The 24,692-nt window shown below is 40.1% G+C and overlaps 1 protein-coding gene across 1 annotated transcript in view; it reads right to left on the bottom strand.

Annotated features, from left to right (window-relative positions):
* Positions 1-24,692, bottom strand: part of myo15aa (myosin XVAa) — a 43,967-nt gene that overhangs the window by 4,458 nt on the left and 14,817 nt on the right. Inside the window, exons 17-59 of the mRNA XM_028041503.1 lie at positions 24,507-24,632; positions 23,670-23,747; positions 23,414-23,574; positions 23,252-23,297; positions 23,048-23,172; positions 22,463-22,580; positions 22,140-22,315; positions 21,711-21,795; positions 21,473-21,526; positions 21,227-21,308; positions 20,826-20,956; positions 19,859-19,954; positions 19,537-19,772; positions 18,887-19,077; positions 18,360-18,432; positions 17,284-17,475; positions 17,088-17,197; positions 16,203-16,297; positions 15,008-15,134; positions 13,432-13,794; positions 13,131-13,195; positions 12,046-12,183; positions 11,914-11,971; positions 11,683-11,830; positions 11,003-11,096; positions 9,731-9,854; positions 9,496-9,611; positions 9,290-9,349; positions 8,440-8,515; positions 8,235-8,350; positions 8,012-8,130; positions 6,372-6,513; positions 6,027-6,138; positions 5,795-5,869; positions 5,337-5,539; positions 5,115-5,239; positions 4,938-5,001; positions 4,442-4,514; positions 3,937-4,010; positions 3,767-3,849; positions 3,557-3,687; positions 2,167-2,261; positions 111-188 (exon numbers count right to left, since the gene is read on the bottom strand). Of these exons, the coding sequence (XP_027897304.1) occupies positions 111-188; positions 2,167-2,261; positions 3,557-3,687; positions 3,767-3,849; positions 3,937-4,010; positions 4,442-4,514; positions 4,938-5,001; positions 5,115-5,239; positions 5,337-5,539; positions 5,795-5,869; positions 6,027-6,138; positions 6,372-6,513; positions 8,012-8,130; positions 8,235-8,350; positions 8,440-8,515; positions 9,290-9,349; positions 9,496-9,611; positions 9,731-9,854; positions 11,003-11,096; positions 11,683-11,830; positions 11,914-11,971; positions 12,046-12,183; positions 13,131-13,195; positions 13,432-13,794; positions 15,008-15,134; positions 16,203-16,297; positions 17,088-17,197; positions 17,284-17,475; positions 18,360-18,432; positions 18,887-19,077; positions 19,537-19,772; positions 19,859-19,954; positions 20,826-20,956; positions 21,227-21,308; positions 21,473-21,526; positions 21,711-21,795; positions 22,140-22,315; positions 22,463-22,580; positions 23,048-23,172; positions 23,252-23,297; positions 23,414-23,574; positions 23,670-23,747; positions 24,507-24,632 (5,034 nt within the window). The remainder of the gene's footprint in view (positions 1-110; positions 189-2,166; positions 2,262-3,556; positions 3,688-3,766; positions 3,850-3,936; positions 4,011-4,441; positions 4,515-4,937; positions 5,002-5,114; positions 5,240-5,336; positions 5,540-5,794; positions 5,870-6,026; positions 6,139-6,371; positions 6,514-8,011; positions 8,131-8,234; positions 8,351-8,439; positions 8,516-9,289; positions 9,350-9,495; positions 9,612-9,730; positions 9,855-11,002; positions 11,097-11,682; positions 11,831-11,913; positions 11,972-12,045; positions 12,184-13,130; positions 13,196-13,431; positions 13,795-15,007; positions 15,135-16,202; positions 16,298-17,087; positions 17,198-17,283; positions 17,476-18,359; positions 18,433-18,886; positions 19,078-19,536; positions 19,773-19,858; positions 19,955-20,825; positions 20,957-21,226; positions 21,309-21,472; positions 21,527-21,710; positions 21,796-22,139; positions 22,316-22,462; positions 22,581-23,047; positions 23,173-23,251; positions 23,298-23,413; positions 23,575-23,669; positions 23,748-24,506; positions 24,633-24,692) is intronic.

Genomic DNA, 24,692 nt, shown 5'->3' with positions numbered 1-24,692 from the left:
CAACTATTTTTCGCTTGGTCTGAGTAGACTGCATGCAGTCGTAGTGTTTAATATTTATAGTTCATTACAGCTAGTGTTACTGGTCCTCTTTGAATCTGAGTTACACTTACAGAGCATGTTTTGATTTTCAAGTGCCTTTCAATCCCACCCGGAAGCAGGAAAAGTTGTCTCTTTGAGCTGCGCCCAGCCTACACACACAGCCAAAAGAAGAAAAAAAAATCAGAGGACCCATCCATATAACCAAACAACATTACTGTCATGAGTGAGCCCTTGATAGCTCTCTGTCATGTATTTAAACAAAGCACTTAAAACTAAAATATGAACTTTTCCATTCAGGATTAGAATAAACCTGTCAAAACAAGTCTTCCCAAACAGCGTTCACTTTTTCTGATTGTGCTGTGTATTACTGCAGACAGTGTGCAAATTGTTTGACTGCGAGTTTCTGTTGCTTAACGCTCAGCAAATTCAGACAGGCCCTTCTTCAAGACGGGGTATCAGTTTCACTGATACCATTTTATTTGGAAGAGAATGAACTGTGACACATCTGCATGGCCTAAAGCAATGTTTTTGTTTCCAACAAGTTGGAAAGGTTTGAGTAGATCACCAAATCAGTCATCTTTAAATCTTTACAAACAATAAAATAATCATACATTGTTTTCAAATCAGAAAAATTGGTCTTTTTTAAATAACATCATGGAGCATGTTTGTTAATTGATCTATGACTTTGTTTCTTTGAGTGTACGTACGCTTTAAATGTCAAATAACTATCAAAATATACATTCAAGGCAAATAGAAATATCAAAACCAAAGATATCGGTATATTTTGTTGGGTTTTTATGTGCTAGACCAAGACAAAGTAGCAAATTGTGAAGAGGAATAAACTATATCTTCATAAAAACAAAAGTCTGCATTTATATTGAACATTTTTACATCAATAAAAATGAAGTGCAAACCTACTGCCTTTAGAATGAATGTAATTCGTAAATAGATTCAACTTTTCTTCAGTTTATTCTCAGTATAAATCCAGTTGCTCTGTGAAGGTCTCAGAGGTTTGTTAGAAAACACTAGTGAACGAGCAGCATCATGAAGCACAGCATACAGGCCAGTCTCAAAGCTTAAAGGAGTTATCTAAAAATCCACAGGTGTTTGTATTTTTTGGTTCTCACTTTTATTTGCATTTGGATTGCTTTTGGGTTGTTTATTATCGTGATTAAAGTCGTTCCGTTTTCCCTGATCTGTTTCTTCTTCAGCTGAGCTGCGTTCCTCTGATTAGTCACACCTGATTCCCATGCCACTCATGAACTCTCCCAGTAGTTTAAACTTTAAAGTTTCATTGTTTCCTTACCTCCCTGCCAGTTTCTTTGTTTATTGTAGTCTGTTTGCCATTGCCTTTCTCTTCAATGCTAGCTCTATTCTTGCTGGCTGCCAGCTCTGCATTTGCTTTACAGTGTTGAGTTCATTTCCTTTGTTTTCGTAAGTCATTTTATTTGTCAAATCCCACCAACTCTGTCTGCCACTGGCTTCTCTACATTTGGCTCTTAATACAACATGAAATATAACCCTCCCAAACTTTACATATCTCATGCAGCTTTATTCAATCCATCTTCTGGAAGTTGAAAGAATATAGATCAAACGTACTAAGATATATCCTTCCACCTAATCTTGTAGGCTGGGCAATGGACCACTAATCAGCAACTTTTTGACCTCAACCCACACAATGGTTGGTATGTTTGGCAAATGACACAATCTACAGATTGTCTTGAACTCCTATAGTAAAACACGGTGGTGGAAGTATGACACTATGGGGATCCTTTTTGGTCAGCAGTGGTGGGAAAGCTGGTGAACTAAGTAGGTAAAGAAGAATCACTTATTTCCACTTTACAGATATGTGCTACTTTGTGTTGGTCAATCCAAAAATAATAAGATAACTTCTGTGTCATTATAGTACAAAACTATATAGCAAAAAAGCCCATGTACTAACAACTATTGCTATTTTGTATAAAACATAACTTCAAATTTGAGTTATTTCTATTTTAATTTATGCAGCCATATTAGTACCAATGTGGCAGCTGTTTTCTTTTTATCTCAGTGCTACTTTCCTCAGTCTAACAATATTGCAATATATATAGATCCAAGGATAATTGACAAGGAAATAAAACAACTCACCAGTATTGCCTTGATCTCCATACTGTTAGGATACTGAATACGTCCTCCATATTGGAATGTCCTCTTCAGATTCTCCTGACAAGCCTTGGCGATACCTGTCAAATTAAACCAGCAGGTAGTAAACACTTTAATACAGAACTATGACGAACCTCAGTCTGTTGGCGAAGAACTGATCCCAATGACAACACTGGGAATGGTTCACAACCTATAAAGAAGAACCTAAAAAGTCCAGGTCTCCTGGACCGCTGTGATCCTTCAAAGGCTGCTGGATCTTAGCCAAGCTGGAAAACTCTGTTGCAGTGGGACGCCAGGTATGACCCTACTGAGCTCATTAAGCAAGTCAAAAAAATGTTTTTCCTCTGCTTTTCCAGGACTGTGTCCAGAATTCCTTCACCACAGGTAACGTGTTTGTATAGCATCTGCTCTGTGCAACTATCTATGTTTTTCTTTTTTAAACGGGAGGTTTCTGCAGCCCCATCGTCAGTTTCTGTCTCACTATGAAAGGACGGACACAACAAGGACTTTCTTCAGCTTATTTTTGCATCATCAGGTGACTGGTGTTTCTTTACAGAGAATGCCATTCTGTGCAATAATTTCAAAATGGTGTAGTGCTCTGTGTGCATTTTTCAGAGAATACAGTCAGAAAAAAACAGTGGCTCAACCTCCACATCCTTTAATCACCCTGGGCTGATCACATGCATCATTAGCCCTATGATCCTCTTCTTTCCTTTTCCTCATCCCTGTTCAGCCCTTAATATGATTTGTCAATGTGATAAAATCATTTCGCATTGGCTCCCCAGGTTGAAATAAAATTACTACTTTTCTTGGTCTCTCTGCAATTAAGGGTGTGTGCGTCTCCCCGGTAGAAGCCAACGCATTCCAATCTCTATGTGCAAGGCACTGTGCCTTTTTATATTGAGGTTGTGAATTCTGTGTTTTAGCTGTTTGGCTAGATCCCTTTGGCTGCACCTGGAGCGGAGGCAGAACTGGACGTGTTTTTGTCTTTGCAAAAACATTTCAATAAAGTTCTTGGAGGACTGTCAGTTGGGTCAGTGAGGTTGGCATGTAGACAAGCATTCTCCAGATGTTTGGATGGCCAACCATGGAGGTTCACCCCGAACACATGTAAAATTTACTTTTACATGTGGTCGTCTGTGGTACTGATATTCTGTCATCCATGTAATGAGCCGCCACAAGCATATTACAGCAGAGAGATGCTTTAATTGTCGAAAAAGTCTGGCAGTTTTCATGGAAATGGTGTCTACTGTATCCTTAGTTCATACCAGCTATCAAGGTTCTACGGAGATCGTCCATGTTGTGGTAAATTTTTAGCATCTTAGTGCAGCCTTTTAGTCTGATGTGATGGAACATGAATTAATCGGTTGCATACCTTGGTATGGCATCCCAGGGCTGTCGCAGGCATCCTGCAGGAACCTCAGCAGAAACGGCTTCATGACGTCGGAGCAGCGATGAAAAGCTGTTAGGATGTACAGCAGCCTCCATCCTCTCTGGCAACTATCCCTGCAGGAAACACACACATACTTATAGCTACTCAATCACCCCATCTCTGAGGGTAACCTGTGAGGACTGGAGGTCTTACTGTTTGGAACTGGTGTTGTTAGTGACCTGCTTCATCACTTGGCAGTAGGCTTCGTCCTTTGTCAGACCGTGGTCGCTACTTAACTGCAGTGACCAATGAATATATAAATGATGCTCAGAAAATGCTCCTAAATGCAGTTTATTGAGAATTTATTACAACAAAAATGATACCTTTAGAGTAGTAGCCACCAGGTCCTGCTCAGTCTGGCCTTTCATTGGAAAATCTCCCATAAACTTCATAATAGCTGGGGGGAAAAAAAATAAAACTTCATTTACAAAGCACTTGTGAGAAAAATAATAAAAATAATCTAAACTGCTTCACAAATAGTGTGGTTGCATCAGGACTGATTCAAAGCGATTCCAAGGCCCCAATCAAGCGTGATCATCCAATCACGCTTGGATGATTTTGTCAGACGCCTGGCAGCAGCGCTGTGAATCGTTTTGCTAAGACATGTAACATAATCGCAGTAACACAAACATGATGAAACAAAAACATTAACAATTATTTCAAATTCACGATGTGACAGTGAATGTAATCCTGGGAATAGTCTTGAAACTGTAAAACCACAAATGAACTAGAGACGCTAAACATGTATATCTCAACTTCAATCATAATTTAAAGTTTATGCCAAGGTTCCCAACAGATTTCCATCATTCCAGTCAGTTCTGTTCTTACCTATAGAGATATCAGCAGCCACTCTGTTCATCCCGCTGTCAGAGAAGTCAATCAGAGACTCATGGATTGGAGACTAAAAACAAAACATGGAGAAATGTGCCGATGATCAACTACTATTAGCAATACAAGCTAATAATAACCAATATATTTTTGTGTATTTTGAACCTTCAAACACTGTGGCAACATCTTCACTGGGACAACCTGTAGAGTACTGTGTTTATGACTAATTTCATGAGATACATAATGTAGGAAGTGCAAATAAACCATGTTTTGTAAAAAGGGAGGCCATGTTGAATTTTGCAATTGGGGTAGCTGGGTAAAACTCGGACTTTATTTTACCTTCTGAGTAAAAATGGAGTGCATAATCAGCCACATCCTTCAACCAGTCATGCAGGACCAATGGATGATCTTTTTCTTTCCTGATCTTTATGATATAATGCAACAAACTGCACAAGTTTAAACATAAGTGTGAGTTGAGCAGGGTCAGTAGAATCACCTTGGAGAATTTGACCATATCAGCAGGATCTCTGGCCTCCTTCCCTTTTTTGGCTTTCTGATCACTGTGACGGATAAACAGCAGAACAGTCGGCCATGTTTATTTATCAGATGTAAAATTGGGGCTTGATTCTGGCTCTATTTTGGCTGAACATGTGTTGGAGTGCATCTGCCTGACCTCCTGCTCCTCTGGGCTTCTCTGAAGTACTTCTTGGCAAACTCAGTCATTAAATACTGATTGCTGTGCAGAGGCAGATCATCCATTTCCACACTCCAGCTGTCCCCATACATCTCGTTCATGACCTGACACACACAAAAATGAATCAGAATTTTAACCCAAAAGTGTATTTGTGCAGTGCAATTTGGGAGTATAATCTGAGGACAGAATCCTAGTCTGCACCTCTGTGGAGAGCTCGAGCTCGTGGGCGGCTACAGCCGAGCCCATCGCCACAGCAACGGCAGCTGATGCGGCAACCCGTCCGTGCCTGTCGCGGGGCTCCGCACGCTCCGCTGGCAGAAACAGGAAGTCAGGAGCAGCTACAGGATGGACGTAATCGCTGGGAAACACACCCGACCTTCCAAAAACAGCCCCGAAACGCCAACCTGTTTCATTCGGAAACATGAAATATATATTTAAAGTCTCCCGAAAACAAAAAGGGTCACAACAAATGAGCAGAAGGAACAGGAATGAACTGAAAATATATTATTTTTGCTTTTTTTACTTTTAGGAAAAAATATAATAAATTTGATTTAAAAAATTTTTGAAATGGAAAACTAGAAGAGCAAAACAGGTCATATGATAGCCGAAAATATATTCACCAAACACACACAGGAAAGACAAAGTTATGCCACACCCACCAAACTCTGGTGTGTCCCTCTTCAGCTCCTCCAGAAGCATGACAGTTTTCCTCACAATGCAGCCATATTGTTTTCCTGCACACAAATCCACACACAAACAATGATGACGACATATTTTGTTGCAAACAGAATTAAATAGAAATGATATATCAGGTTAAAAAAAAGCACAAAGAACATGCAGTACAACCAGACTTTTATATATTTGTTCTTATGTCTACACCAAGTTTCTCACCAGGTTCCAGCCCATCCATGTGCTGCAGCCGGATGATGTCTCCTTTATGGAAGCTGAGGTGATTCCTGTTCTCAGTGATGTAATTCCTCACCGCCACCATGTACTCTGAGTCCTGAGAAATTGCACACGGTTAGATTTACTAATTAGGTACGTCAGAGAGGTGAGAGGTTGAGTAAGAATGTATTTGATATTTGAAAATCCTTCCGCTTTACAATTATGCATTAGCAATAAAAACATTGAACTACCATGTCAGTCCATCGGAAATAGCGCTACTAGTTCAAAGAGAGAAACAATGCAAACTCAAAAGACAGACATGCAGTGAGCGGTGAAAAATGTCTCTCTGACCTTCTTGAGCTCCGTGAGGAAGTAGTCGATCATATGTTTGACCTGCGGCCCTTTGGCGGAGAACAGAATCAGTTTCTCATTGGTCAAGTTGAACTCCAGCATGTTCTTCGACGGGATAGACACAAACAGGATGTCCGAGTAGCTGCACAGGGAGTCAAAGGTCAGGAAGTCAGGTTAACGTCAAAGCAGGTCAAGATTCTTCTTAAGTGATCTAATTTTTCTATTTCATTGCTTAGAACTGCTTCCAGCATATCTGTAGTACGCTGTAGGAAAACTCTTGATACAATAAACATGATCTAGTGAAGACCAGGTACTGAAATTATTTAAACTGTTTATTATTGAAGAAGCCAGAATGGCAAGTACACGCATTCATAGATCTTCAGTGTGGAAGTGCTGCTAATAAATGCATTGATTTATAATCAGAAGGTGACGGCATGTTTATAAAATCAGTAGTGTTGGTAGTTTCTGGGTCTAGAGCCTAAAGCCATACAATGTCAAGAGAAAAAGACAACAAAAATGACATTAAAGTACCAACCGTTGCAGGTTATTAATCTGGGAATGTTTATAAGGCTTTGTCTGAAAGGCAGCCTGTCTCAATAACATTTTTTATTTGCACTGTTTTGCCAATATTACTCTATTTTACAGATTGTGATTTACCTTGTTTTGCAGTGATAATTATATATATGATGTTTTATGGTTGTGCTTTACGTAAAGAGTTTCATCTCAATGAACTACCAGACTTCTGCAACAATGCTTTTTGGACAGGTGAGACCAAAATAGAGATATTTGACCACGTTTGGTGAAAAGCAAATACATTCATTTGGCGCAGACATGCATTAATCATCAAACAAAATGGTGGCAATGCAATGATTTTATATTTTACAGCAACAAGATTTGGGAACCGTGCAGTTATTGTGTAAAAGGTTCCAGAGTCAAACATCGGTCTGACTGCTGAAGCCTAGCTCAAACCACGCCCTGCTAATAGTGAAGTAATCTTACATTCAAAACGAACAAAGAAATGTTATGTTAAAAAAACTCCTTGACCATATGAGAAATTGATGAAGACTTACAAAAAAAACCTAAAATATTCGTGATGAAGGAGTTTTGACTAGGTGCTAAATCATAGTTTGTACATTTAGTGAGAGAATAATAATAGTTTAGAATCAGGTTTGTGTGTTTGTACACAAATCTGTGTGCATACAGCTTATTTTTGAATAGTTTTTGCACTTGGAAAAAAACAAGTAAGTTTTATTGTGCATTGATGGGAAAAATCCTAGAATTGGAAAAATGATGTGCTTTTTTTTTCACTAAATCCTGAAAACCTGCAGAAGAAGAACATTCCCTGCAATACTTTAACTTAGGAACCACCCAACTGTCCCTTAGGACAGAAGATCAGTTTGTTCTGACCCACATTATTTCCTTCCAGCTGTCCTCCGGAGTCTTAAGGACCATAGATTTTCGCAATACACTCGTAACATCTGGAATTTATAGGTAAAAACGAGGGCATGACCTGCAGTGTTAGCAGCATTGGTTGGATAATACTGTAATTTACAACTTAGGTGTGGCTGATGCTTTAATGCAACAGATGTTTCTTGCAAACCTTTGCAAATTTCAATCACTAATCCAAAATTTAACTTCACCTGTAAGGCCTCAACACCCTGAAATAGTCTGAAGCGGTCGAGCCGCTCTTCACCAGCTTCAGCAGCTTGATGCCTTTATGCGACACGGACAAGACCTGCACTCCCGTTCCCACGCTGCCCTGAAAAGCACACACACGCATTAACCGCAGCCTGAATACATGCAACTGTGGTCCGATACTCGTACGAGGCAAAAGAAGGAGGAACGCAGACTTGGGGAACTCACAGAGGCGGGGAAGAGGCGGGAGAAGTAGATCTCCCAAGAGTCTTTGGCCATGGCCACCACTTTTTTCTTCACGCTTTCGTCATGCGTTCCTGAAGCCTGATCCACTTTGTCCTCCGCTGTTAAAAGAAGATGGGCTCTTCAAAGTTTTATCCGAAGAGAAATGTTTGATATGTGTTTGAGCTTTACTTTGTTAGGTTTTTTTTACTGAAAAGGTCTTTCATCTTCTGTCTCTCTTCCTGAGTGATGCGGACACAGGCTTCGGAAAAGGTATCGTGTACGATCTGCAAAAGAGAGACAAAAACATGCATTACCTTGCAAGATGCCGCCATTAGCATGTTTCGCTGCAGAGACGGTGTTTGTTTTCTTCCACATGTAGGTCTAAAAGCTTAGTTATGATCATATCACCTTCTTTGACATGTTTGTGGTGTCCACTACAAAGGTTGTGTCAAACTGTCAAATACTCTCAGGTACTGGATTAAATAATACTCTTTTGCTATTTTAGAAGTAATCCTGCACAACTTCACCCCGATCTGAGTAATTACTTAAAAATCAACAAATCCATCATCGGCAAGAGTTTATTGTTGCAGTGCCAAGGAGGCAGATCAAAGCCTATCTCCAGCGGTCATTGGTCCAGAGAATGGAGAACTTTCTGCACGGGTCCATCACAGAGCAATGCAGAAACACGCAAAAAACAACAAACACACTAAATTATAACCAATAGCAATTTGGAGTACCCTTTTGGACTTTGGGAATAAATAAGAGTACCTGGAGAAAACTCATGCATGCACAGGGAGAGCATGCAAAGTCCAGGCAGAAAAAGACACGGCCATGGATTTGGACGCAGAACCTTCTTTCTGCAAGGGAACAGGACTAACCACTGCTCCATGTCTGGTTATTTATTATTAATAATTTGTAATTCTTCAATATCCCACATCTCATTAAAGTATCACACGAGCCTGTTTCAATTTGAAATTAAACTTAAACAATTACACAGATATATTGTGACAAAAAACTGACACACTGTCTGTTAATGTTCACAAATTCCTTTGGCCGACCTGTCTGAAAATTAGGTCCAGGATCAGAGGGTTATTCAAGTTCTCTTTGGGGTAGAAAACCTGCATCAAGACAAAAAATAATGACAGCAAGACAAGTAAATATCACAGAGACACAAAATGTGGCATTAAGTGTTCATTATTCCCATCTCTCAAAGCATTTAGTCGCAATGCAAATAAATTGAGAGGAGAAAAGATCTTGAAGCCACCTCCTTCCTCATGAAGAGTTTCCAGGGGACATTAGAGTAGGTGTAATATTCATCACTGGTTCTGCTATGGAGTTGAGTCTGAATATTCTCCTCTTCCACTGGTAAATCTCTAGAGACTGGAGAGACACATTAATGAAGTCCAACCAGATTTCCTCTTTACGTTAAACTCTGCGAGCGCAAAATGTGCAGCATATTTTTCTGTTTATTTCAATGTCTAGTTTTTGGAAAAGCTCACCTGGAGGATGGGATGGGATCATGATGGAGCTGGCTGCAGACTCTGCAGGTTGAGGCTTGGCAACCTTGACAGCTTTTACTTTTTCCTCTTCCTTAGGTTGGGAGGGCAGAGGCTTCTTTTGTGACTGAGCATCAGGAAATGACAAGTAGCAGCTAGTTGGTGTTCAAGTAGATTAGGCCCCCTTCACACCAGATTATGGTTCCCAAAACTTCTACAATCATTCCAACTTTGCTCAACCGCAGCAAAGTTGGAAAATCTCTTTCAGTGACAATCATAATACTGCCACACTCTTAGTACTTGACAATTCCAAATATTTTTTCCCGCCGTCGTTTATTCTGTATCCTACCACAGGTGGTATACAACCACAGACGCCACATCTGCATTAATGTTTCCTTACACTTCTTACAATCTATAGCTTTCTCTATGGAGGATTCTGCACATACACTATTCTCCTGACTGCCGGGGAGGAAATGCCATCATTGCTTTCATCTACCATCAGCACACAGTTGAAAGAAGATTCTATGTAGAGAAATCTGTACCACTACGCATGCGATCCTGAGCTAGCTGTAGGTACTGCTGTCAGAAAGTATCAGGTACGCAAAAGCCCGTAAATCTGTTTCTGTTTGCTGATCACTGAGACCAAAACACAGCTAGGCTTTTAAAGCTGAATTTTGTTTTTATTTTTGATCAAATATAACACTATAAACCCCATATGTTGCCAGCAGCATTTTATATGGTAAACAGGGCAATTTTTGTATTTAAACTACATCCTGAAAAACTCACAACTTTCTTTGGTACAACCAAGCCCAATGTGTAATTTGGAGGCGTGAGTGAATTTCGCCTACTGGAAGTCTAGGATGCTCCCATTTTTATGGGCAAAGGACATTTTTTTGGTTTGAAAAGCACTGATATCTGTTGTAGCTACCTGGTGAGATCGTTCATGTTGTAGTCGGACCAGATGCCCAACGCAATGCCCAGGACGTTGCAAAAAAGGAGTTAGACATCTGCCAGCATTGTAGCTAGTCCTGCAATATATTCTCTTGCGACCAAGCCAGGGAGATGCATGCTAACCCCACAGGGTAAATATGCACCACCCAGGACTCTGATGTGCCGACACCATGACGATAAAGCTGCCCTGGAACTGTCACACCCTAATATGGAACCCCAAAGATGTCATCAATAAGCTCCAGAGATTGTCCATGTTCTTGCTAACTTTTAATACCTTACTGTAGAGTTAATCTTGTACAAAATGTTCTAGGGGTTGCGATTTACCGGTTGCGGGGGATTTGCCATTTGATCTTTCAGGATCTCCATAGCTTCATCATGGGGGTCAGGTTTCTTGGCAAACTTCTTCCCGTCACTTTTTCTGCACGCACAAGAAAATAACGATGAATACATACCAGATTATCATACACCTTCTTTATATATACTAAAAAATCCCTCAACTAAACACTGTTTTTAGATCTGACAGATTCAGGTGAATGCCATCTCACTGTACAATAAAAGCTAAATCACTGGTCTGCACTAATCAGTCCAATTTCGCACAACTGCACTGTGGCACACTTGCTGTACATATATTTACATATACATTCTGTTCTGCATTTTGAATCCTTGCAAGGACTGCTCTAAGCTGCTTTTTATATTGACAGCATGTTATATTTTATTCTTATTTTATTTTGTCTACATTGCTACTCAGTGGTGGTTGTTGTGTGTCTTGTCTCTATGCTGCTGTAACTGCGAAATAATTTCCCTGCTGGGATGAATAAAGTAATTCTATTCTATTCTATTCTATTCTATAAAAAATAAGTTTAAATCTGATTGAAAGAAAATCCCAAGAAACGAAAGTATAACAATCTGTTAACCGATTCCTTCTCAGCATTCTTGAAGCATGTAAGGATGAGAAAAATTTCATTTAATAAGGATATCTGGGTTGGCATAACCCAGTGCTCTACCTTTGAGTTGGAGACCCAGCTGAGGATGTTGTGCCTGCAGGCTGGTGCTGCTTGATTATGTCTTTGATGTCGTGGCTCGGGTCGATTCGCTCCGTGTTGCTCACACTGGACCGGACGACATCCTCAGGAGGCGGCCCACGTGTCGTACCTGGAAAATACACCAACAAAATGAAAAAATACCAAAAAAGCTTACCGTCTATATTTGCAGAATATAATAACAACTAGACCTACTTGTTTTCCGCTGGACGGCAGCAGGACTGGACTTGTGCGACTCGCTGCTCTCTTTGGACTGCAGACAAACAAGAACCAAGATGATATTTGAAAGTTGATGAAATCAGCATATAATGGGATGTGTTTACTCACAGGGCTCGGTGTGTGTGAGCGCTGCGGCGGGTTTGCGTAGTGGTGCGGTGGTGGCGTCTTGGGGGCTGGAGCAACAGGAGGGAAGGACGACAACATCTGCTGCTGGATCGCCATGGCCTGCATGGTCATCTGCTGCGCCTGCACCAGATTGACATTAGGAATTACGGGTTTGCTGTTTTGTAGGAAGTGAAATGTAAAGTTCATTTTGTTTTTTCTTTTCAATTGAACCTAGATGTTAAATCAGTTTTTACTGGCCGAGGCTCAATTACTTCTTCGCCATCAATATGAAGAAATCACCTAGATAGAAACTGTCTGACAACATGAAGTAGGCTAAAATATCTCAAAAAGCAACACGTCAAGCCCGATATGCCCCATTTTAGATCGGGCATATTCAACACACCACCACGTAACACACCACACACTGCAGGACGTTGTAAGATTGTCGTAAAGGGAAAATCGGGGCAAATAAAAAAAAAAAAGGCTTCAGCAGGAACACCAACATGCATTATCTGTTGCCCCGCTCCCCGGGCCGCAGCAAAATTGCCAAGTCTTGACCAGTCCGCAGTAATTAAAAGGTTGAGGACCACTGCTTTAGATGAAGATATCTCATTCATTTTGAATAATGGTTTGGGTTTGTCAGTTTTGCAACTTGTCAAACGTTTTTATCATAACAATAATACATTTACAACAAATTGAATGTAATTCCCCAGTATTATGGCAATTGTTGGGGCTCGTCCAGGATATTAATTTACAACTGTGAGTTATAGATTGAATGGTAATTTATTTCTATAGGATGCTGTAGTAAATTTTCTGCTTTATGTTGGGTATTATGCAGATATTTCTGCTTCATTTGATCATTTTTGCTTGACATTTATCATAATTAATTTGCCTTATTTACAGTTTTCTTACCAGAAAAACACACAAAAAAACATTTCTTCTTTTCCTGTTCCATCTTCCATTGGTTCCCTGACTGAGTCTGGCCATATTTTTTGCAAAACCTTTTTTTTTTCTTAATAAAGTGTTATAATTATTCACTTTGTGTAACTGCAGTATGGGAATTAACAGCAACATTAAATGATTCCCACCAGAATGATAGCTTGCTGGTTGATGATGGCTTGTTGCTGCTGCGTCAGCACCACCTGCTCCGATCCTGAGGAAAACGAGGAAGAAATCTACGGTGAAACAACAACGATGCAATGATATCAAAGTAAAATGCAGAGCGTGCATTTATTTCACTGCAACAAAACACACTGGAAGTTTGGAACTGCTTTAGAAAGGCAGGAATTATGACTAAAGCTTTCATTCCGAGCCAGAGGTGAAGTCCACCATGCCCACTCGTTTTAGGCCACACATGCTGGAAAGCCACACGCCTCGTTCTCCTTATACCTGGCACACCTGTCATCACAGGTAAGCCTGGGACCGCTGGCACAGTCGGGAAAGCAGGCATCCCCGGCAGGCCCGGGACGCCCCCGATATAAGACGACGCATCCGTTTCCCTCGCAGCTGCTTGGGCAGCTGTGGGCACTGAAGCAGGGGCGCGAGTGGGCAAAGGAGTGGGCGCTACGCGAGTGGCAGGAGTGGGAGTGGGGGAGGCGGGTGAAGGGTAGGGCTGTTGGGGACGGTTGTATTGATGGTACTCGGGCTGCTGCGGCTCTTCCTCTTGTTGCTGGTGTCGTTCTTGGCGATGGTGGTGGGAGGGGACTGGCCTGGGGGGCATCATTCCTCCGGCCACTGGGAGCACTGGGACAGCTTCAAGAGCACCGGGTAGAGAACAAGATCAGAGTCAAGTGAATGTTTTCTACTGCAGCTTTGGAGCACTGGTGGATAGTTACAGGTATTCAGTGCCTTAATCCGCAGTAAAATAATCAATCTACATTTTAGAGACATGACAGAGATTTAAATATTCCTATAAACAAACAAAAAAAATAATTCCAACACCAACTTATAAAGGAGTGAACAACTGATGGTGCTGCTTTGGCATGTATTGGGAATAGATGCTTTACAAACTGAATTGAACTGAACTGAATTGGTGATTTAAATCCAGTTTGCCCGTCTATCCAAAGTGAATTGTTGTTTATTCTTCTTCAGAAGTCAAGCTGGTTGGATGTGAAAGTTAATTTTGCCACAAATCCTTATTTGGATGTTAGCCTAGCCTATTTTTCACCCATAAAGATTTTTCAGTCTAAACCAGCCAATTGCTGCTCTGGTTGTATGTTTAGAGCATAAAATTTCCCAACTGTGTACTACTAAATACTTTTGCAGGGCACAATTAATCCCCACACAGAGACAGCAATCACTTGTTAACCCTAGTTATACTTTAAGTTGATAATATATTCAGTTTTCTTCACTTTCTGCATCTTCTGACCACCAATTATCCAATAATTATACAAGATGACTCGTGAATGAGTTATAAGTTGCAATGACAAAGAAGTAGACACAAATGAGAAGAGTAAAGATAGTAGCCCTAATAGGAATAAAATTATTTTCTTAATAAAAATGTGGAAACTAGGAGTGAAACAATAGCCATGTCATTTAAAAACACCTGTTGTTGCAGTGGATGACTATTGATGCATTATGAATGAGGTTGGTGCTCATTGTGGCTCCTAATCGCCAGATTAGGAGTGTTGATCCGAGGACCTGAATCTTTAAACAGCCCTACAGAGTTTATCAACCTTTACAAGAAAAACAAAATCACTATAATGTATTATAAAATTTCCTTTGCATGAGACTTAAGAGAAATCAACTTAGAGAACTAGTTAGTTTGAAGCATTCATAGTTAGGAATCTTACTAAAGTCTCAAGGATTCACACCAAGATAAACACTGTCAACATAAAAGAAGAGCTATGGACAGAAATGTAAAAAAATAAAATAAAATAAATGCGGAGGAAATACAAATTAAAGAAATAGCCTGCAGTCAGAACAGAAACTACACAGAAATTAGAGGGAAGGTTCAGAGTTTCACCTCCAGGACGAATCCCCGGCGGATAAGGCCGGGTGGGAGTCGCTTGCCCCTCTCCACGGCCTTCCCCTGCGACGCCCACGCCTCCTCCTCCCTTCATTCTGGTAGACAAGGCGGCCTTTTCCATGTTCTTGCCGACAGAAAGGTCATTTGGATCGGGCAGAGCAACAACAAAAAATGTTTGCAGACGGTGAAAAACTGGAGTTTAAACGAAAGAGAGAACAGGATTAAAAGGAAAGAGACCACGAGACGTACAGTGCTGCATGATTCAGACCCTCGCTGAGAGAGCGAGTGGAGCCGCAGGAACTGAATACTCTCCAGGTACTACCACACACACTGTATGTGATGCTCAACCACACACACTGCAGGAGATGCTCAATCACACACACTGCAGGAGATGCTCAACTACACACAGGCACACACTTGTTAGGACACAAAATATACACTTCTGCAACACATCTCAAGCTTTAAGGGGTTTTTTTTAGTGCAAAAATAACTTTGGTTTGCAGATTCTCTAGTTTGGAGATTCCCCCAATCAAGATGTTCTAAGCTAGCAAGCTGCCACATATGAAAATACGTAGGAAAAATCTGCCTGGTGTCCCTTTCTTTTCTTTTTCATTACACACAATAATCTGTGGTGAGAAGAGAATCGTTCACCTGCATGTTAACGTTCTCTGCCCGCTGTTGCGATCATATACGGTAAGTCCTTCAGAAACCTAATCATCCTCATTGTCTGCCCCGTTCATACACGAACAGAGACGTTAGGTCACATGTTCCACCCGTCCATCAGCACTCGTTTCCATTCACCCTCAGGACTTTAGTTGGCTACTTGTTCAGCATGTAAGGTTAAACTGATGATGCGTTCTCATTTTGGTTTTTGAGGATCTTTTTTTTTTACTGATAAATCCGTAAATCTATTGAAAATGCAGCTGCAGCTTCTTGCCAGTGCCTTTCAAGAGTATTTACAGCCTGCAAGCTGTTCAATATTTAGCCACCACTAGCAACTTCAACCTGTTTTACTGGGATTTTGTGTGAAAGACCAACAGAATGTAGTTCATCATTGCAAAGTGGAAGGAAAATGATAAGTGTAAAAGTTATGTTGCAAAAACTTTTGAATCTGCAGGAAATGACATCAAGGCTCCAATGAAGAAAGTGAATTTATTTGTGTCTCTTGCAGGTCGTCAGTGTGAACACTCACCACGCCATCGTCTGATAGAACCGGGTCAAACAGGCTGTCCAGGTAGCGGTCCATTCCTCTCTGAGTCTGACCGTCGCTGAACGTGTCTGACTCTGCTGGATACAGAAAACCAGGCAGGATAATAAAGGGTGAAACCCCCTTTGAAAAGATTTTAATCAGCATCTCAATGAGCATGAGAACAATTTCCAAAGTTTTCACAAGGCTGAGTTTCACAGACAACCAGAACATGAAAACAAAGTAAATAATAGAACTGAGATCACAAAAGCTGCAGTTTTACTCTGATTAGCTGAGGCAAAAAAATGAATACACCTTGAAACGAAAACGCCTGGATCTAGTATTGTGTATGACCGCTGTAATTTTTAAGAAAAACATAAAGTTTTCTAGGCATGAAATCAACAAGTTGGCGATATACAGCAACATGTATCGTATTTTGTAGTGTAGAATCCCATAGGAAATATTGATTTTGAATAGAAACTAAAGATTTTTTTTTTTTGACAAATCTAGTTAGGTGTACTACTTTATGCTGAGTGACCACTGTAAATCACAGGTTAGGGTGGCAGTCTATTAGGACATTTCATCGCCACAAAGGAACCTCTATCTTGAGCTGGAAACTTGGTAACTCGCTTGTGCTCAGATTTTTATTTTTTTACATTACAGTATTTGTCAACTCTGAACATGGAAATATATGTAAGTAAAAGGGAGAAAGTGTAATCATCATCCTTATTTTTACCTAAAAACATATTTTGTACTAGTAAAAGACAAGAAGTTTCACTGTGATGATGATTCGTTTCTGCAGTTGTGTATAGAGCCTCCTGTAGGTCAAGTCTTCTCTATAAACGTCTTTTTATCCCCGTTCTGTGAACTACTCAGTGTGTGTTTGTGCACCGTGACTGTAGTAACCATCAGAGTCAGGCAGGCTGTAGGCCGGTCTGCTGCTGAGAGGAAAGGAAGATGGAAGCTCCTCGTCTGAGTCAAAGCCGCTGCCCAACAAGGTGCTGGGAAAAGAGAGGGAACAATCCACCATATGCCAGAGGTTCTCTTTACTGGATTTGATGTTACTGAGTGTATTCTGCAGACTGACAGGCTGGTATTAGCTCTGACTCTAGCTGGGTTATCAGTGCTGATGATAAAGTAACTCTTCTGCTTGGGAAAGTCCACAGGAAGCTCCAGGTCCGCTATCAGGTCCAGCACGTAGTCATGGCCGGCTAACTCCACCCACTGGCTCTGCTCCTTCATCAGAACCGAACTCCCCCTCCACCAGTCGGACACTCCTCTGCAAAACCAAAACAATGCCGGATGCCCGACTGTTATCTGCAGCATCCTCCACATTAATTAGCATCCCTGTAAAAAAAAAAAAAGAAATAAACCAACCCTTTCAGTACCTTTACTCAGAGGAGGGTAAAAAAAACACATCTTATGAAGTTATTTCAATAGATTTTTTTTATATGCAACAATATGTTTTAAAAAAGTAGTTAGATAGTCATTTCCTCCTGTGTCTGTTCAATTCAAGCAAGCATCAACATGAGGAATTAGTTACGTTGTTACCTGAGCCCAAAAGCAACAACAACAACTGGTGGAGAGGATTTCAAGGTCTGTTAAAACTGGGATATTTCACAAAATAGTGGTTTCTGGACTCTTCCTAAGTTAAAACATTAACATATGTTATAATTTGTTGTTGTTCAGGACCCTGACTTGTATGAATATACATCCTTTTTGGTATTTGAAAATGTTTAATTTTCTGTAAAATTGTGAAAATCACAAAATCTGGATTTGGAATTAGAGACAAATACACGAGTATATACTGCAATGCTAAAAAAAATATTGAATATACATTTTAACATTGTTGAAATAATTAGTATAATCAAACACAAACACTGAATAAAAGGTATTTTCAATTTCTATAAAGGCTTCACTTTGTAACATTCATGATTGTGTGTAGGAACGTCTTGTTGTAAGCATGGTGTGACATAGAAGCAAATTTATCTCACCAGTCTTCAACAAAGGTTTGAATTTTTTTTTTTTTGTCATGTTATGCTACTGCAAGTGAAGATTAATTCACATCTTTACTACAGGGGAAACCATACATTTAATAAACATGAAGCACATTGTTTTTCTGAAAGAATGCCTAAAACACAAATTAGCTAAGTCCATTAGCACCTGTGACGCAGGATATGTCCCGCTAAATCCTCCCCGCTGGTCCAAGAATGAACGGGACACAGGAAGGATCCTCCTGCAGAAGAATAGCAGTAATATAAAAAAAAAGCTGTGGCCTTATTTTATTTATTTCTCTTCTTAAAGATACTTTCAGCTCTGTAGAGACCGGATAATGCCTTCATTTAAAAGCCAGCGGAGTTCAAGCCACCTGATATGACCTGGTGATGAATAATCAATGGCGGGATAATGAGGCTGTAACTGATCTCGCTGAATAATAGTGAATAATAGTGATGCTGGTGGATATGTCTTCTTTTCTTTGAACATGGCCTTTCAATTAGTTGATAACAAGCTGCATTCAAACCAGCTGTTAAGAGTATTTGCTTTAAAAATACATTTTAAACTTTCAAAGTAGATATACGGAAGCACATTTCTAACAATGCATTTGATTTACTATTCACCTTTTAGACTTTCGCGCAGAGTTTTTGTATTTTCTTGAGAAGAAATATAAATGTTTTCTGTTTGTGTCTCACCATCAAAGCAGTACACCTGCAGCACCATGTTTGCCTTCTTCCTATTGGCTGTCCACTCCAGCAGAGACAGCGGATAGGTCCGCGCAGCTTCGGGGAAGGAGCCAAAGCTTTGCTGCATCTTCTGATTGGCTTGGATGAGTCTGTGCTGCAGTAGCGCCTGGCAACCAGCAGGGGCATGATCTGACACAAACCTGAGAAACGATTTACAAAATTAAGGTAAAAAACCTGTTACGGTGGCTTTAACTTTATATATATATATATATATATATATATATATATATATATATATATAATTTTTTTTCATTTACCTATTTTTCAATTATCCCTTTTTCAATTTTCCCTTTTCATTTTCAAAGGGGAAATAAATGAATCCGTGAATAAATAAATGAATATATATAAATGGAAATAAAAATGTAAATTACTCAATTATTTATTTATGTTACTCATTTATTTATTTATTTTCCCTATTTATTTCTTTATTTAGTTTTAGCTGAAATGGCTCTCCATACTATGATAACCTAAATAAAATTTTTTACTTTAAATGTAAAAATTTAGAATTTTTAAAAAAAAATTTTTAAATGTAATTTTACATTTTATTTCATTTTAACATTATATTTGAAAATAAAACTTTATTGGGTTTGGTTTCTCACTTCAGCAGATGTTTCTCCATCTTGGGCGAAGGGGCGAAGCTGGAAGCACACGCCAGCAGCAGCAGCCAGCCCCTCTCCGCGTTTTCGAGGTTCGTGTTTCTCCACACCTGATTGACGACCTGAGCCAGGATCTCGTCTCGTAAACCCGGAGACGTCAGCCCCCTTTGGATGACATAATTCCCAAACAGGTTTTCCTGAGCCCCGTTCAGGTGAGGGTCCCCCATAAACCGCAAAACCTGAAGAAGCCAGGACAAAGTCAAAATGATAAACAGGTGGGTTTCTGATAGTAAAGCATTTTTCTTTTTCTTTTTGGTCAGAATACCATGTTGAAAAGCTCCAGAGCCTCTCTCTTGAGGTCGTCCTCCACTTTGGTTAGAGGTAACTCCAGAGGAACCATTAGCATCCCAAATTTTGGCTCCTGCAACAACAAATTGTTAAAGTTTTATAACTCTGAACTGAAGGTGCTACTCTGACGAATCCAGAAGAGTTTTTATCCTTAAAAGGAGAGATTTTCCACCGGTATTGTCTTGATACCAGACCCAACTTTAGAAATATTCATAAAATCTCACACTTTTGCCTTTTTCTTTGTGTCTTTACAGATACAAAAATGTGCTTTATCAGCATTCTTTACAAATTAAAATTATTTTTAGCCCATTTTAATCTTATATCTCTAAATAAAAAAGTTGCCTTCCACAGTTGCAAATTCAATAAAGTCCAACTGAGTTTAATTTAATCTCATTATTTTGAAGCTGTTATGTTTCTGACTGCATACATTTGTTGAAAAACATTAGTCAACAAACCAACGAACATACTGAGGACCAAAGAACAAAGCACACAGGTCAAAGGTATGTCATCATCAAGAACTCACTTATTTGTTTCTGAATTTCTTTGGATGTTGGCATGATGAATTTTTTCTTTTGGAGGTTTGAGTAATCCTGGTAAGGCAGGGCTAGGGGGCTTTAAATAGTACATATGATTTTTAATCAGTAATATTTAATATTCATATTTAGATAGTGAATTAAATATATTTATATTTTATCATGTTCATGATTGTAAACACGCCTGAACACACAGTCAGAGCTACAGCAGAAAAGTTTAAAGGAACGCATATTCATGTGCTTTTATGGCCGAGTTATGCACTAGTCTGTGTCTGTTGATTTAAAATCTCCGTATCCCGAAATGCACTGATGTTTGTGGCTGGAGCGTGACAGACGTTGAGTAGCGCAGGACTACAGTCTGTGGTTAAAAATCCGGCTGCCATTTTGTGAGAAGGTTTATCAACATCTTACCCTGAAGTGGACCTGTACGTAGCGGTAAAAAGGATGGTTGTTGATGTCCAGAGGCAAAGTGAGCTGAGCTTCTTCCTGGATGTGAGGAGCCTGCAGCAAGGCCAAGCAGTCTGCGTGCAGCTCCCTCCTGACTGAGGTGACGCAGAGGCAGCAGAGAGCCAAAAAGATTAGTTCACACTCCGTGCACCATCAGGCTGCTGACCAGACAGGTTATTTTGAGCTTCTTCAAAGACGCCATTAAAGTCCGTATTTTTCACCTTTTTGTTTTATTTAGTAACTACTGTCGCTCCTACCCAGCTTGATCACGCACCTTTAACAAGCTGTCAGAGTCTCAGAGCATAAATTATGAGTAGGTTCATCATGTGATGAACACTTAATGTGAAAGATGAACATCTACCCACCTGCTGCGGTCTGCAGGAGAGCGCCAAGTTCTGCAGGAATCACAAGATGGGTTACATTCACCACTTCGCGCTTCGTCAGCTCCTAAAAGAGGGGTTCAGGGTTTTTTTTGTGTGTGCTAAAATTAAAGTGAACAGAACCGATTAACCCTGCACACTACAAAACATATTTGGGAAAAAACATGTTTATTAATATTTACAGTATATTATATAGATGTAATGTAAGTTCTAGGGGAGCATCCATCCTACCATCTCTCTCTTCCTCCTCTCTTCTTCAACTTTCCTCTTGGCTTCAAACTTCATCTGGAAACAGATCGCAAAAATCACACTTTTTTATTTCCATTTATGACAATCGGATGTAAAACAAACAAACAAAAAATGAAAATAAATCTTTTGCATTTGTTTTCTCAAAAAATAAAATGCTTTCTGTTTTTGCCAAACAAATAAAAAGCAAATGACACTGCATGGGAAAAGAGAGTGGATGCACCTTTATGTATTGTTTGCGGTTGACATACATTCGCACATAAGAGCGGAACCGGACCAGACTCTCCCTCATTTTCACGTAACGCTTCCTACAGGGGAAAATGACAATTTAAGTCATAGTAAAACTGATCTAATTAATAAAAAATGAACAAACCTTTCCAGTTGCCTCCTCACCTTCCTGATATATTAACACATTTTCATACAAAATTGTAAATAACCCAAAGTAAATCAAAAGTGGGTAGTACTCGTTACATTGAGTAACTTTTTTGGAAAAAAGGTACTTATATGAGTAGTTTTACTGCACTGTGCCTTTTTCTTTTACTTGAGTAATATTATTATTTCTATGTATTCATTTTGCTCTCCTGTCCCCCCCACTCACACTGTTAAACTCGTCTTTAGCTGGGGCTGCTAGCATGTTTAAGTCACATCTCACCTGAGAAGGAAGCCCCGGCTGTGCGCCTGAAACCCGATGATCTTGTTGCGAAATTCGACAAATCGCTTCCTGACGAAGAACATGCGGGCGTAGCGCTGCAGAGTGAGCGCGGTGAGCTCTCGGCATCGCTCTCGTTTGCACTCCAACAGCTGGTAGACGTCCTCTTTCAGAAACAGCTGCCATTTACACACACAAAAAAGGTCACCTTCAAATGCAATGCGTAAACTTACAAAAAAAAAGGATGGACGCAATGAAGACATTATGTGCAGTAGAAGAACATGGTTGCACCAGGTTGTTGTCTCTGTCGAGGTGACGTCTCTCACCTTCGTGACCCCAATGTGGAAGGCCCCGGGTCGGAGGGGACACAGCTTGCTCAGCATGATCACACAGTTTTCTCCGTTTGCTGGAGGCGGCTGTTTAAGTCCAACCAGAGACTTATACCTGAGAGAGAAAATTCACCAGTTTGAGAAAAAGAAAAGCTTAATTTAATGTAGAACCCCTGGTGAGGGTTTTTAATATCAACCGGTGTGATTATTGGACCTTCTCATTCATGCAAATTATACAGCTCTGGGAAAAAATGAAGAGCCCACTGCACTGAACCCCACTGAAAACCTCCTGGCTACTCCACTGAATACTGATTTCTGAACTCTTCCAGAGTTAAAACATTAGTATTGTTGTTTGAAGCAGGAGTAATTCAAACCTTTTCTACTGCACATCTTCTATGAGATGTTTCTGACATCGTAAAAGTCTAACGTCTTTGAACAAGTTGTCATTTTTGGCAGTCGGAGCTTCATGACTTTGCATCAGTTAGTTCTTACATTTACGTTTAGCAAATAATTTAGCTAAAATGTCTCCTCTGTGCTGCTGAAGGCACATCTCAGTGGTTCTTCGCATCCAGGCCTTGGTACCTGAAGAGAAAGACGTAGAATGACATTCTGACCGGGTAGCCCTCTCTGCGGATTCTGATGGTCTCCAGGACCCCGGAGTGTCGCAGCTGGCTGCTGACCAGCTCGTCCTCAAACACGGCTGGCCGCTGTTCACAGTTGGACAAATGCACTGATTCACACGTGAATCCGCCAAGAGCTCAAACGTACAGAACGGAGATGGTGTACCTTCATATTATTTGGCTTAATGCAGCGAACAAAAAAAGGGTTGCACCTGAAATGAAAGAATGAATAGATTATAAAGATATCACACACACACGCTTTCTTTTTAATCTAAAGCTAATTTGGTTAATTTGACCCTTGACATTTTCAGTAGCAGGTCCGCTTCACCTCTCCATCTTTTCCACGAGCTCCAGCAGCGATTGCTGGAACTTGCTGCTGACGGTGGGCGGCTGGTACTTCCTGGTGACTGAGCTGCTCTTCCTCATGTGGCCTCCTCCTCTCTGCTGAGCCATGGTGTCTGCGTGAGCCAAGAACAGGCTGGACACCATCTACAAACACACACACAAACGCACGGCTTTTATGCAACTTATCAGTAACTGACCTTTGAGTGTACTTTTTAATTAAACATCATTTTTGGACTTACCTTGTTTCTGCTCTGAATGAACAGGTCCAACACTTCCTGCCGAACCTGATCGTAGTTCTTATCAAGGAACTTATAAACCTGGATCAGAGACATCTGGCATTATCAAATGATAAAATATAAACAGACCCACATTTTGTGACTTGGAAAAGTATTCATGCCCCCTGCACATTTCCAGTTTTTTTCGTGCTACAACCTCAAACTTTAATGTTTTTGTAAAGGTGATAAACCAACACAAAGTAGGGCATTAATGCAGTTATTTTGTAAAGAAAAACACGATTCATGGTATTTTTACAAAATGACATGAATCTAAAAGGTAGAATTTGTATTAATATTGAGCCCTCTTTAATCAAATACTCCCAAATACAATCTAGTGCAAACAAATGTCTTAATATCTCCTCTCCCTGCTAAGTAGATCCCGGCCCGGTTCAGAGAAAATAAAGCTTTTTGGCCTTCATACAAGATTTTTAGCTGTAAATGGAATAAAAGGTACTTTTAAGGCATTGACCCTAAGATCTGAAAACAAATGCACCAAAACACTGTTCAACTTTAGGAAACAGTGAAAAAATTTTATAATAAAATTTTTATAAATGACTCATTTTGTATTATAAGAAAGTTACTGTTCAGTTGAAAGCAACAAAAATGTCTGGAGTTGACAAAAAAAAAGCTCAAGTGGTTTGACTGCTGAAGGTTTTTTGAAATACATAATTCTGATTTGAAATAGTTAGCTGGAGATGGGCACCAGCACCCCTCCTGACCCCACGAGGGACAAGGGTGTTAGAAAATGGATGGATGGATGGTTTGAAATATCTAAATGATGAGCTATGAGCAGCTGAGTACCTGGTAGGTGACCCGACCAGCAAAGTGCTTGATGGTGAACTCTGGGAGCGGCATCTTTGGCTTCACATACAGTGGATTGTGGCCATGGTGATAGTGACACTTTTGCAGGAAAGTGTGGTCTGTTGCCTGGCAACAAAGTAGCACGACTCACACTTAGATCATTTATATATTTTGTACATGTTGCAC

This window comes from Xiphophorus couchianus, chromosome 16 (genome assembly GCF_001444195.1).
Source record: "Xiphophorus couchianus chromosome 16, X_couchianus-1.0, whole genome shotgun sequence".
Taxonomy (NCBI): Eukaryota; Metazoa; Chordata; class Actinopteri; order Cyprinodontiformes; family Poeciliidae; genus Xiphophorus; species Xiphophorus couchianus.
Note: the sequence above shows the minus strand (reverse complement) of the source record. Positions and strands in the feature narration are given on the sequence as shown.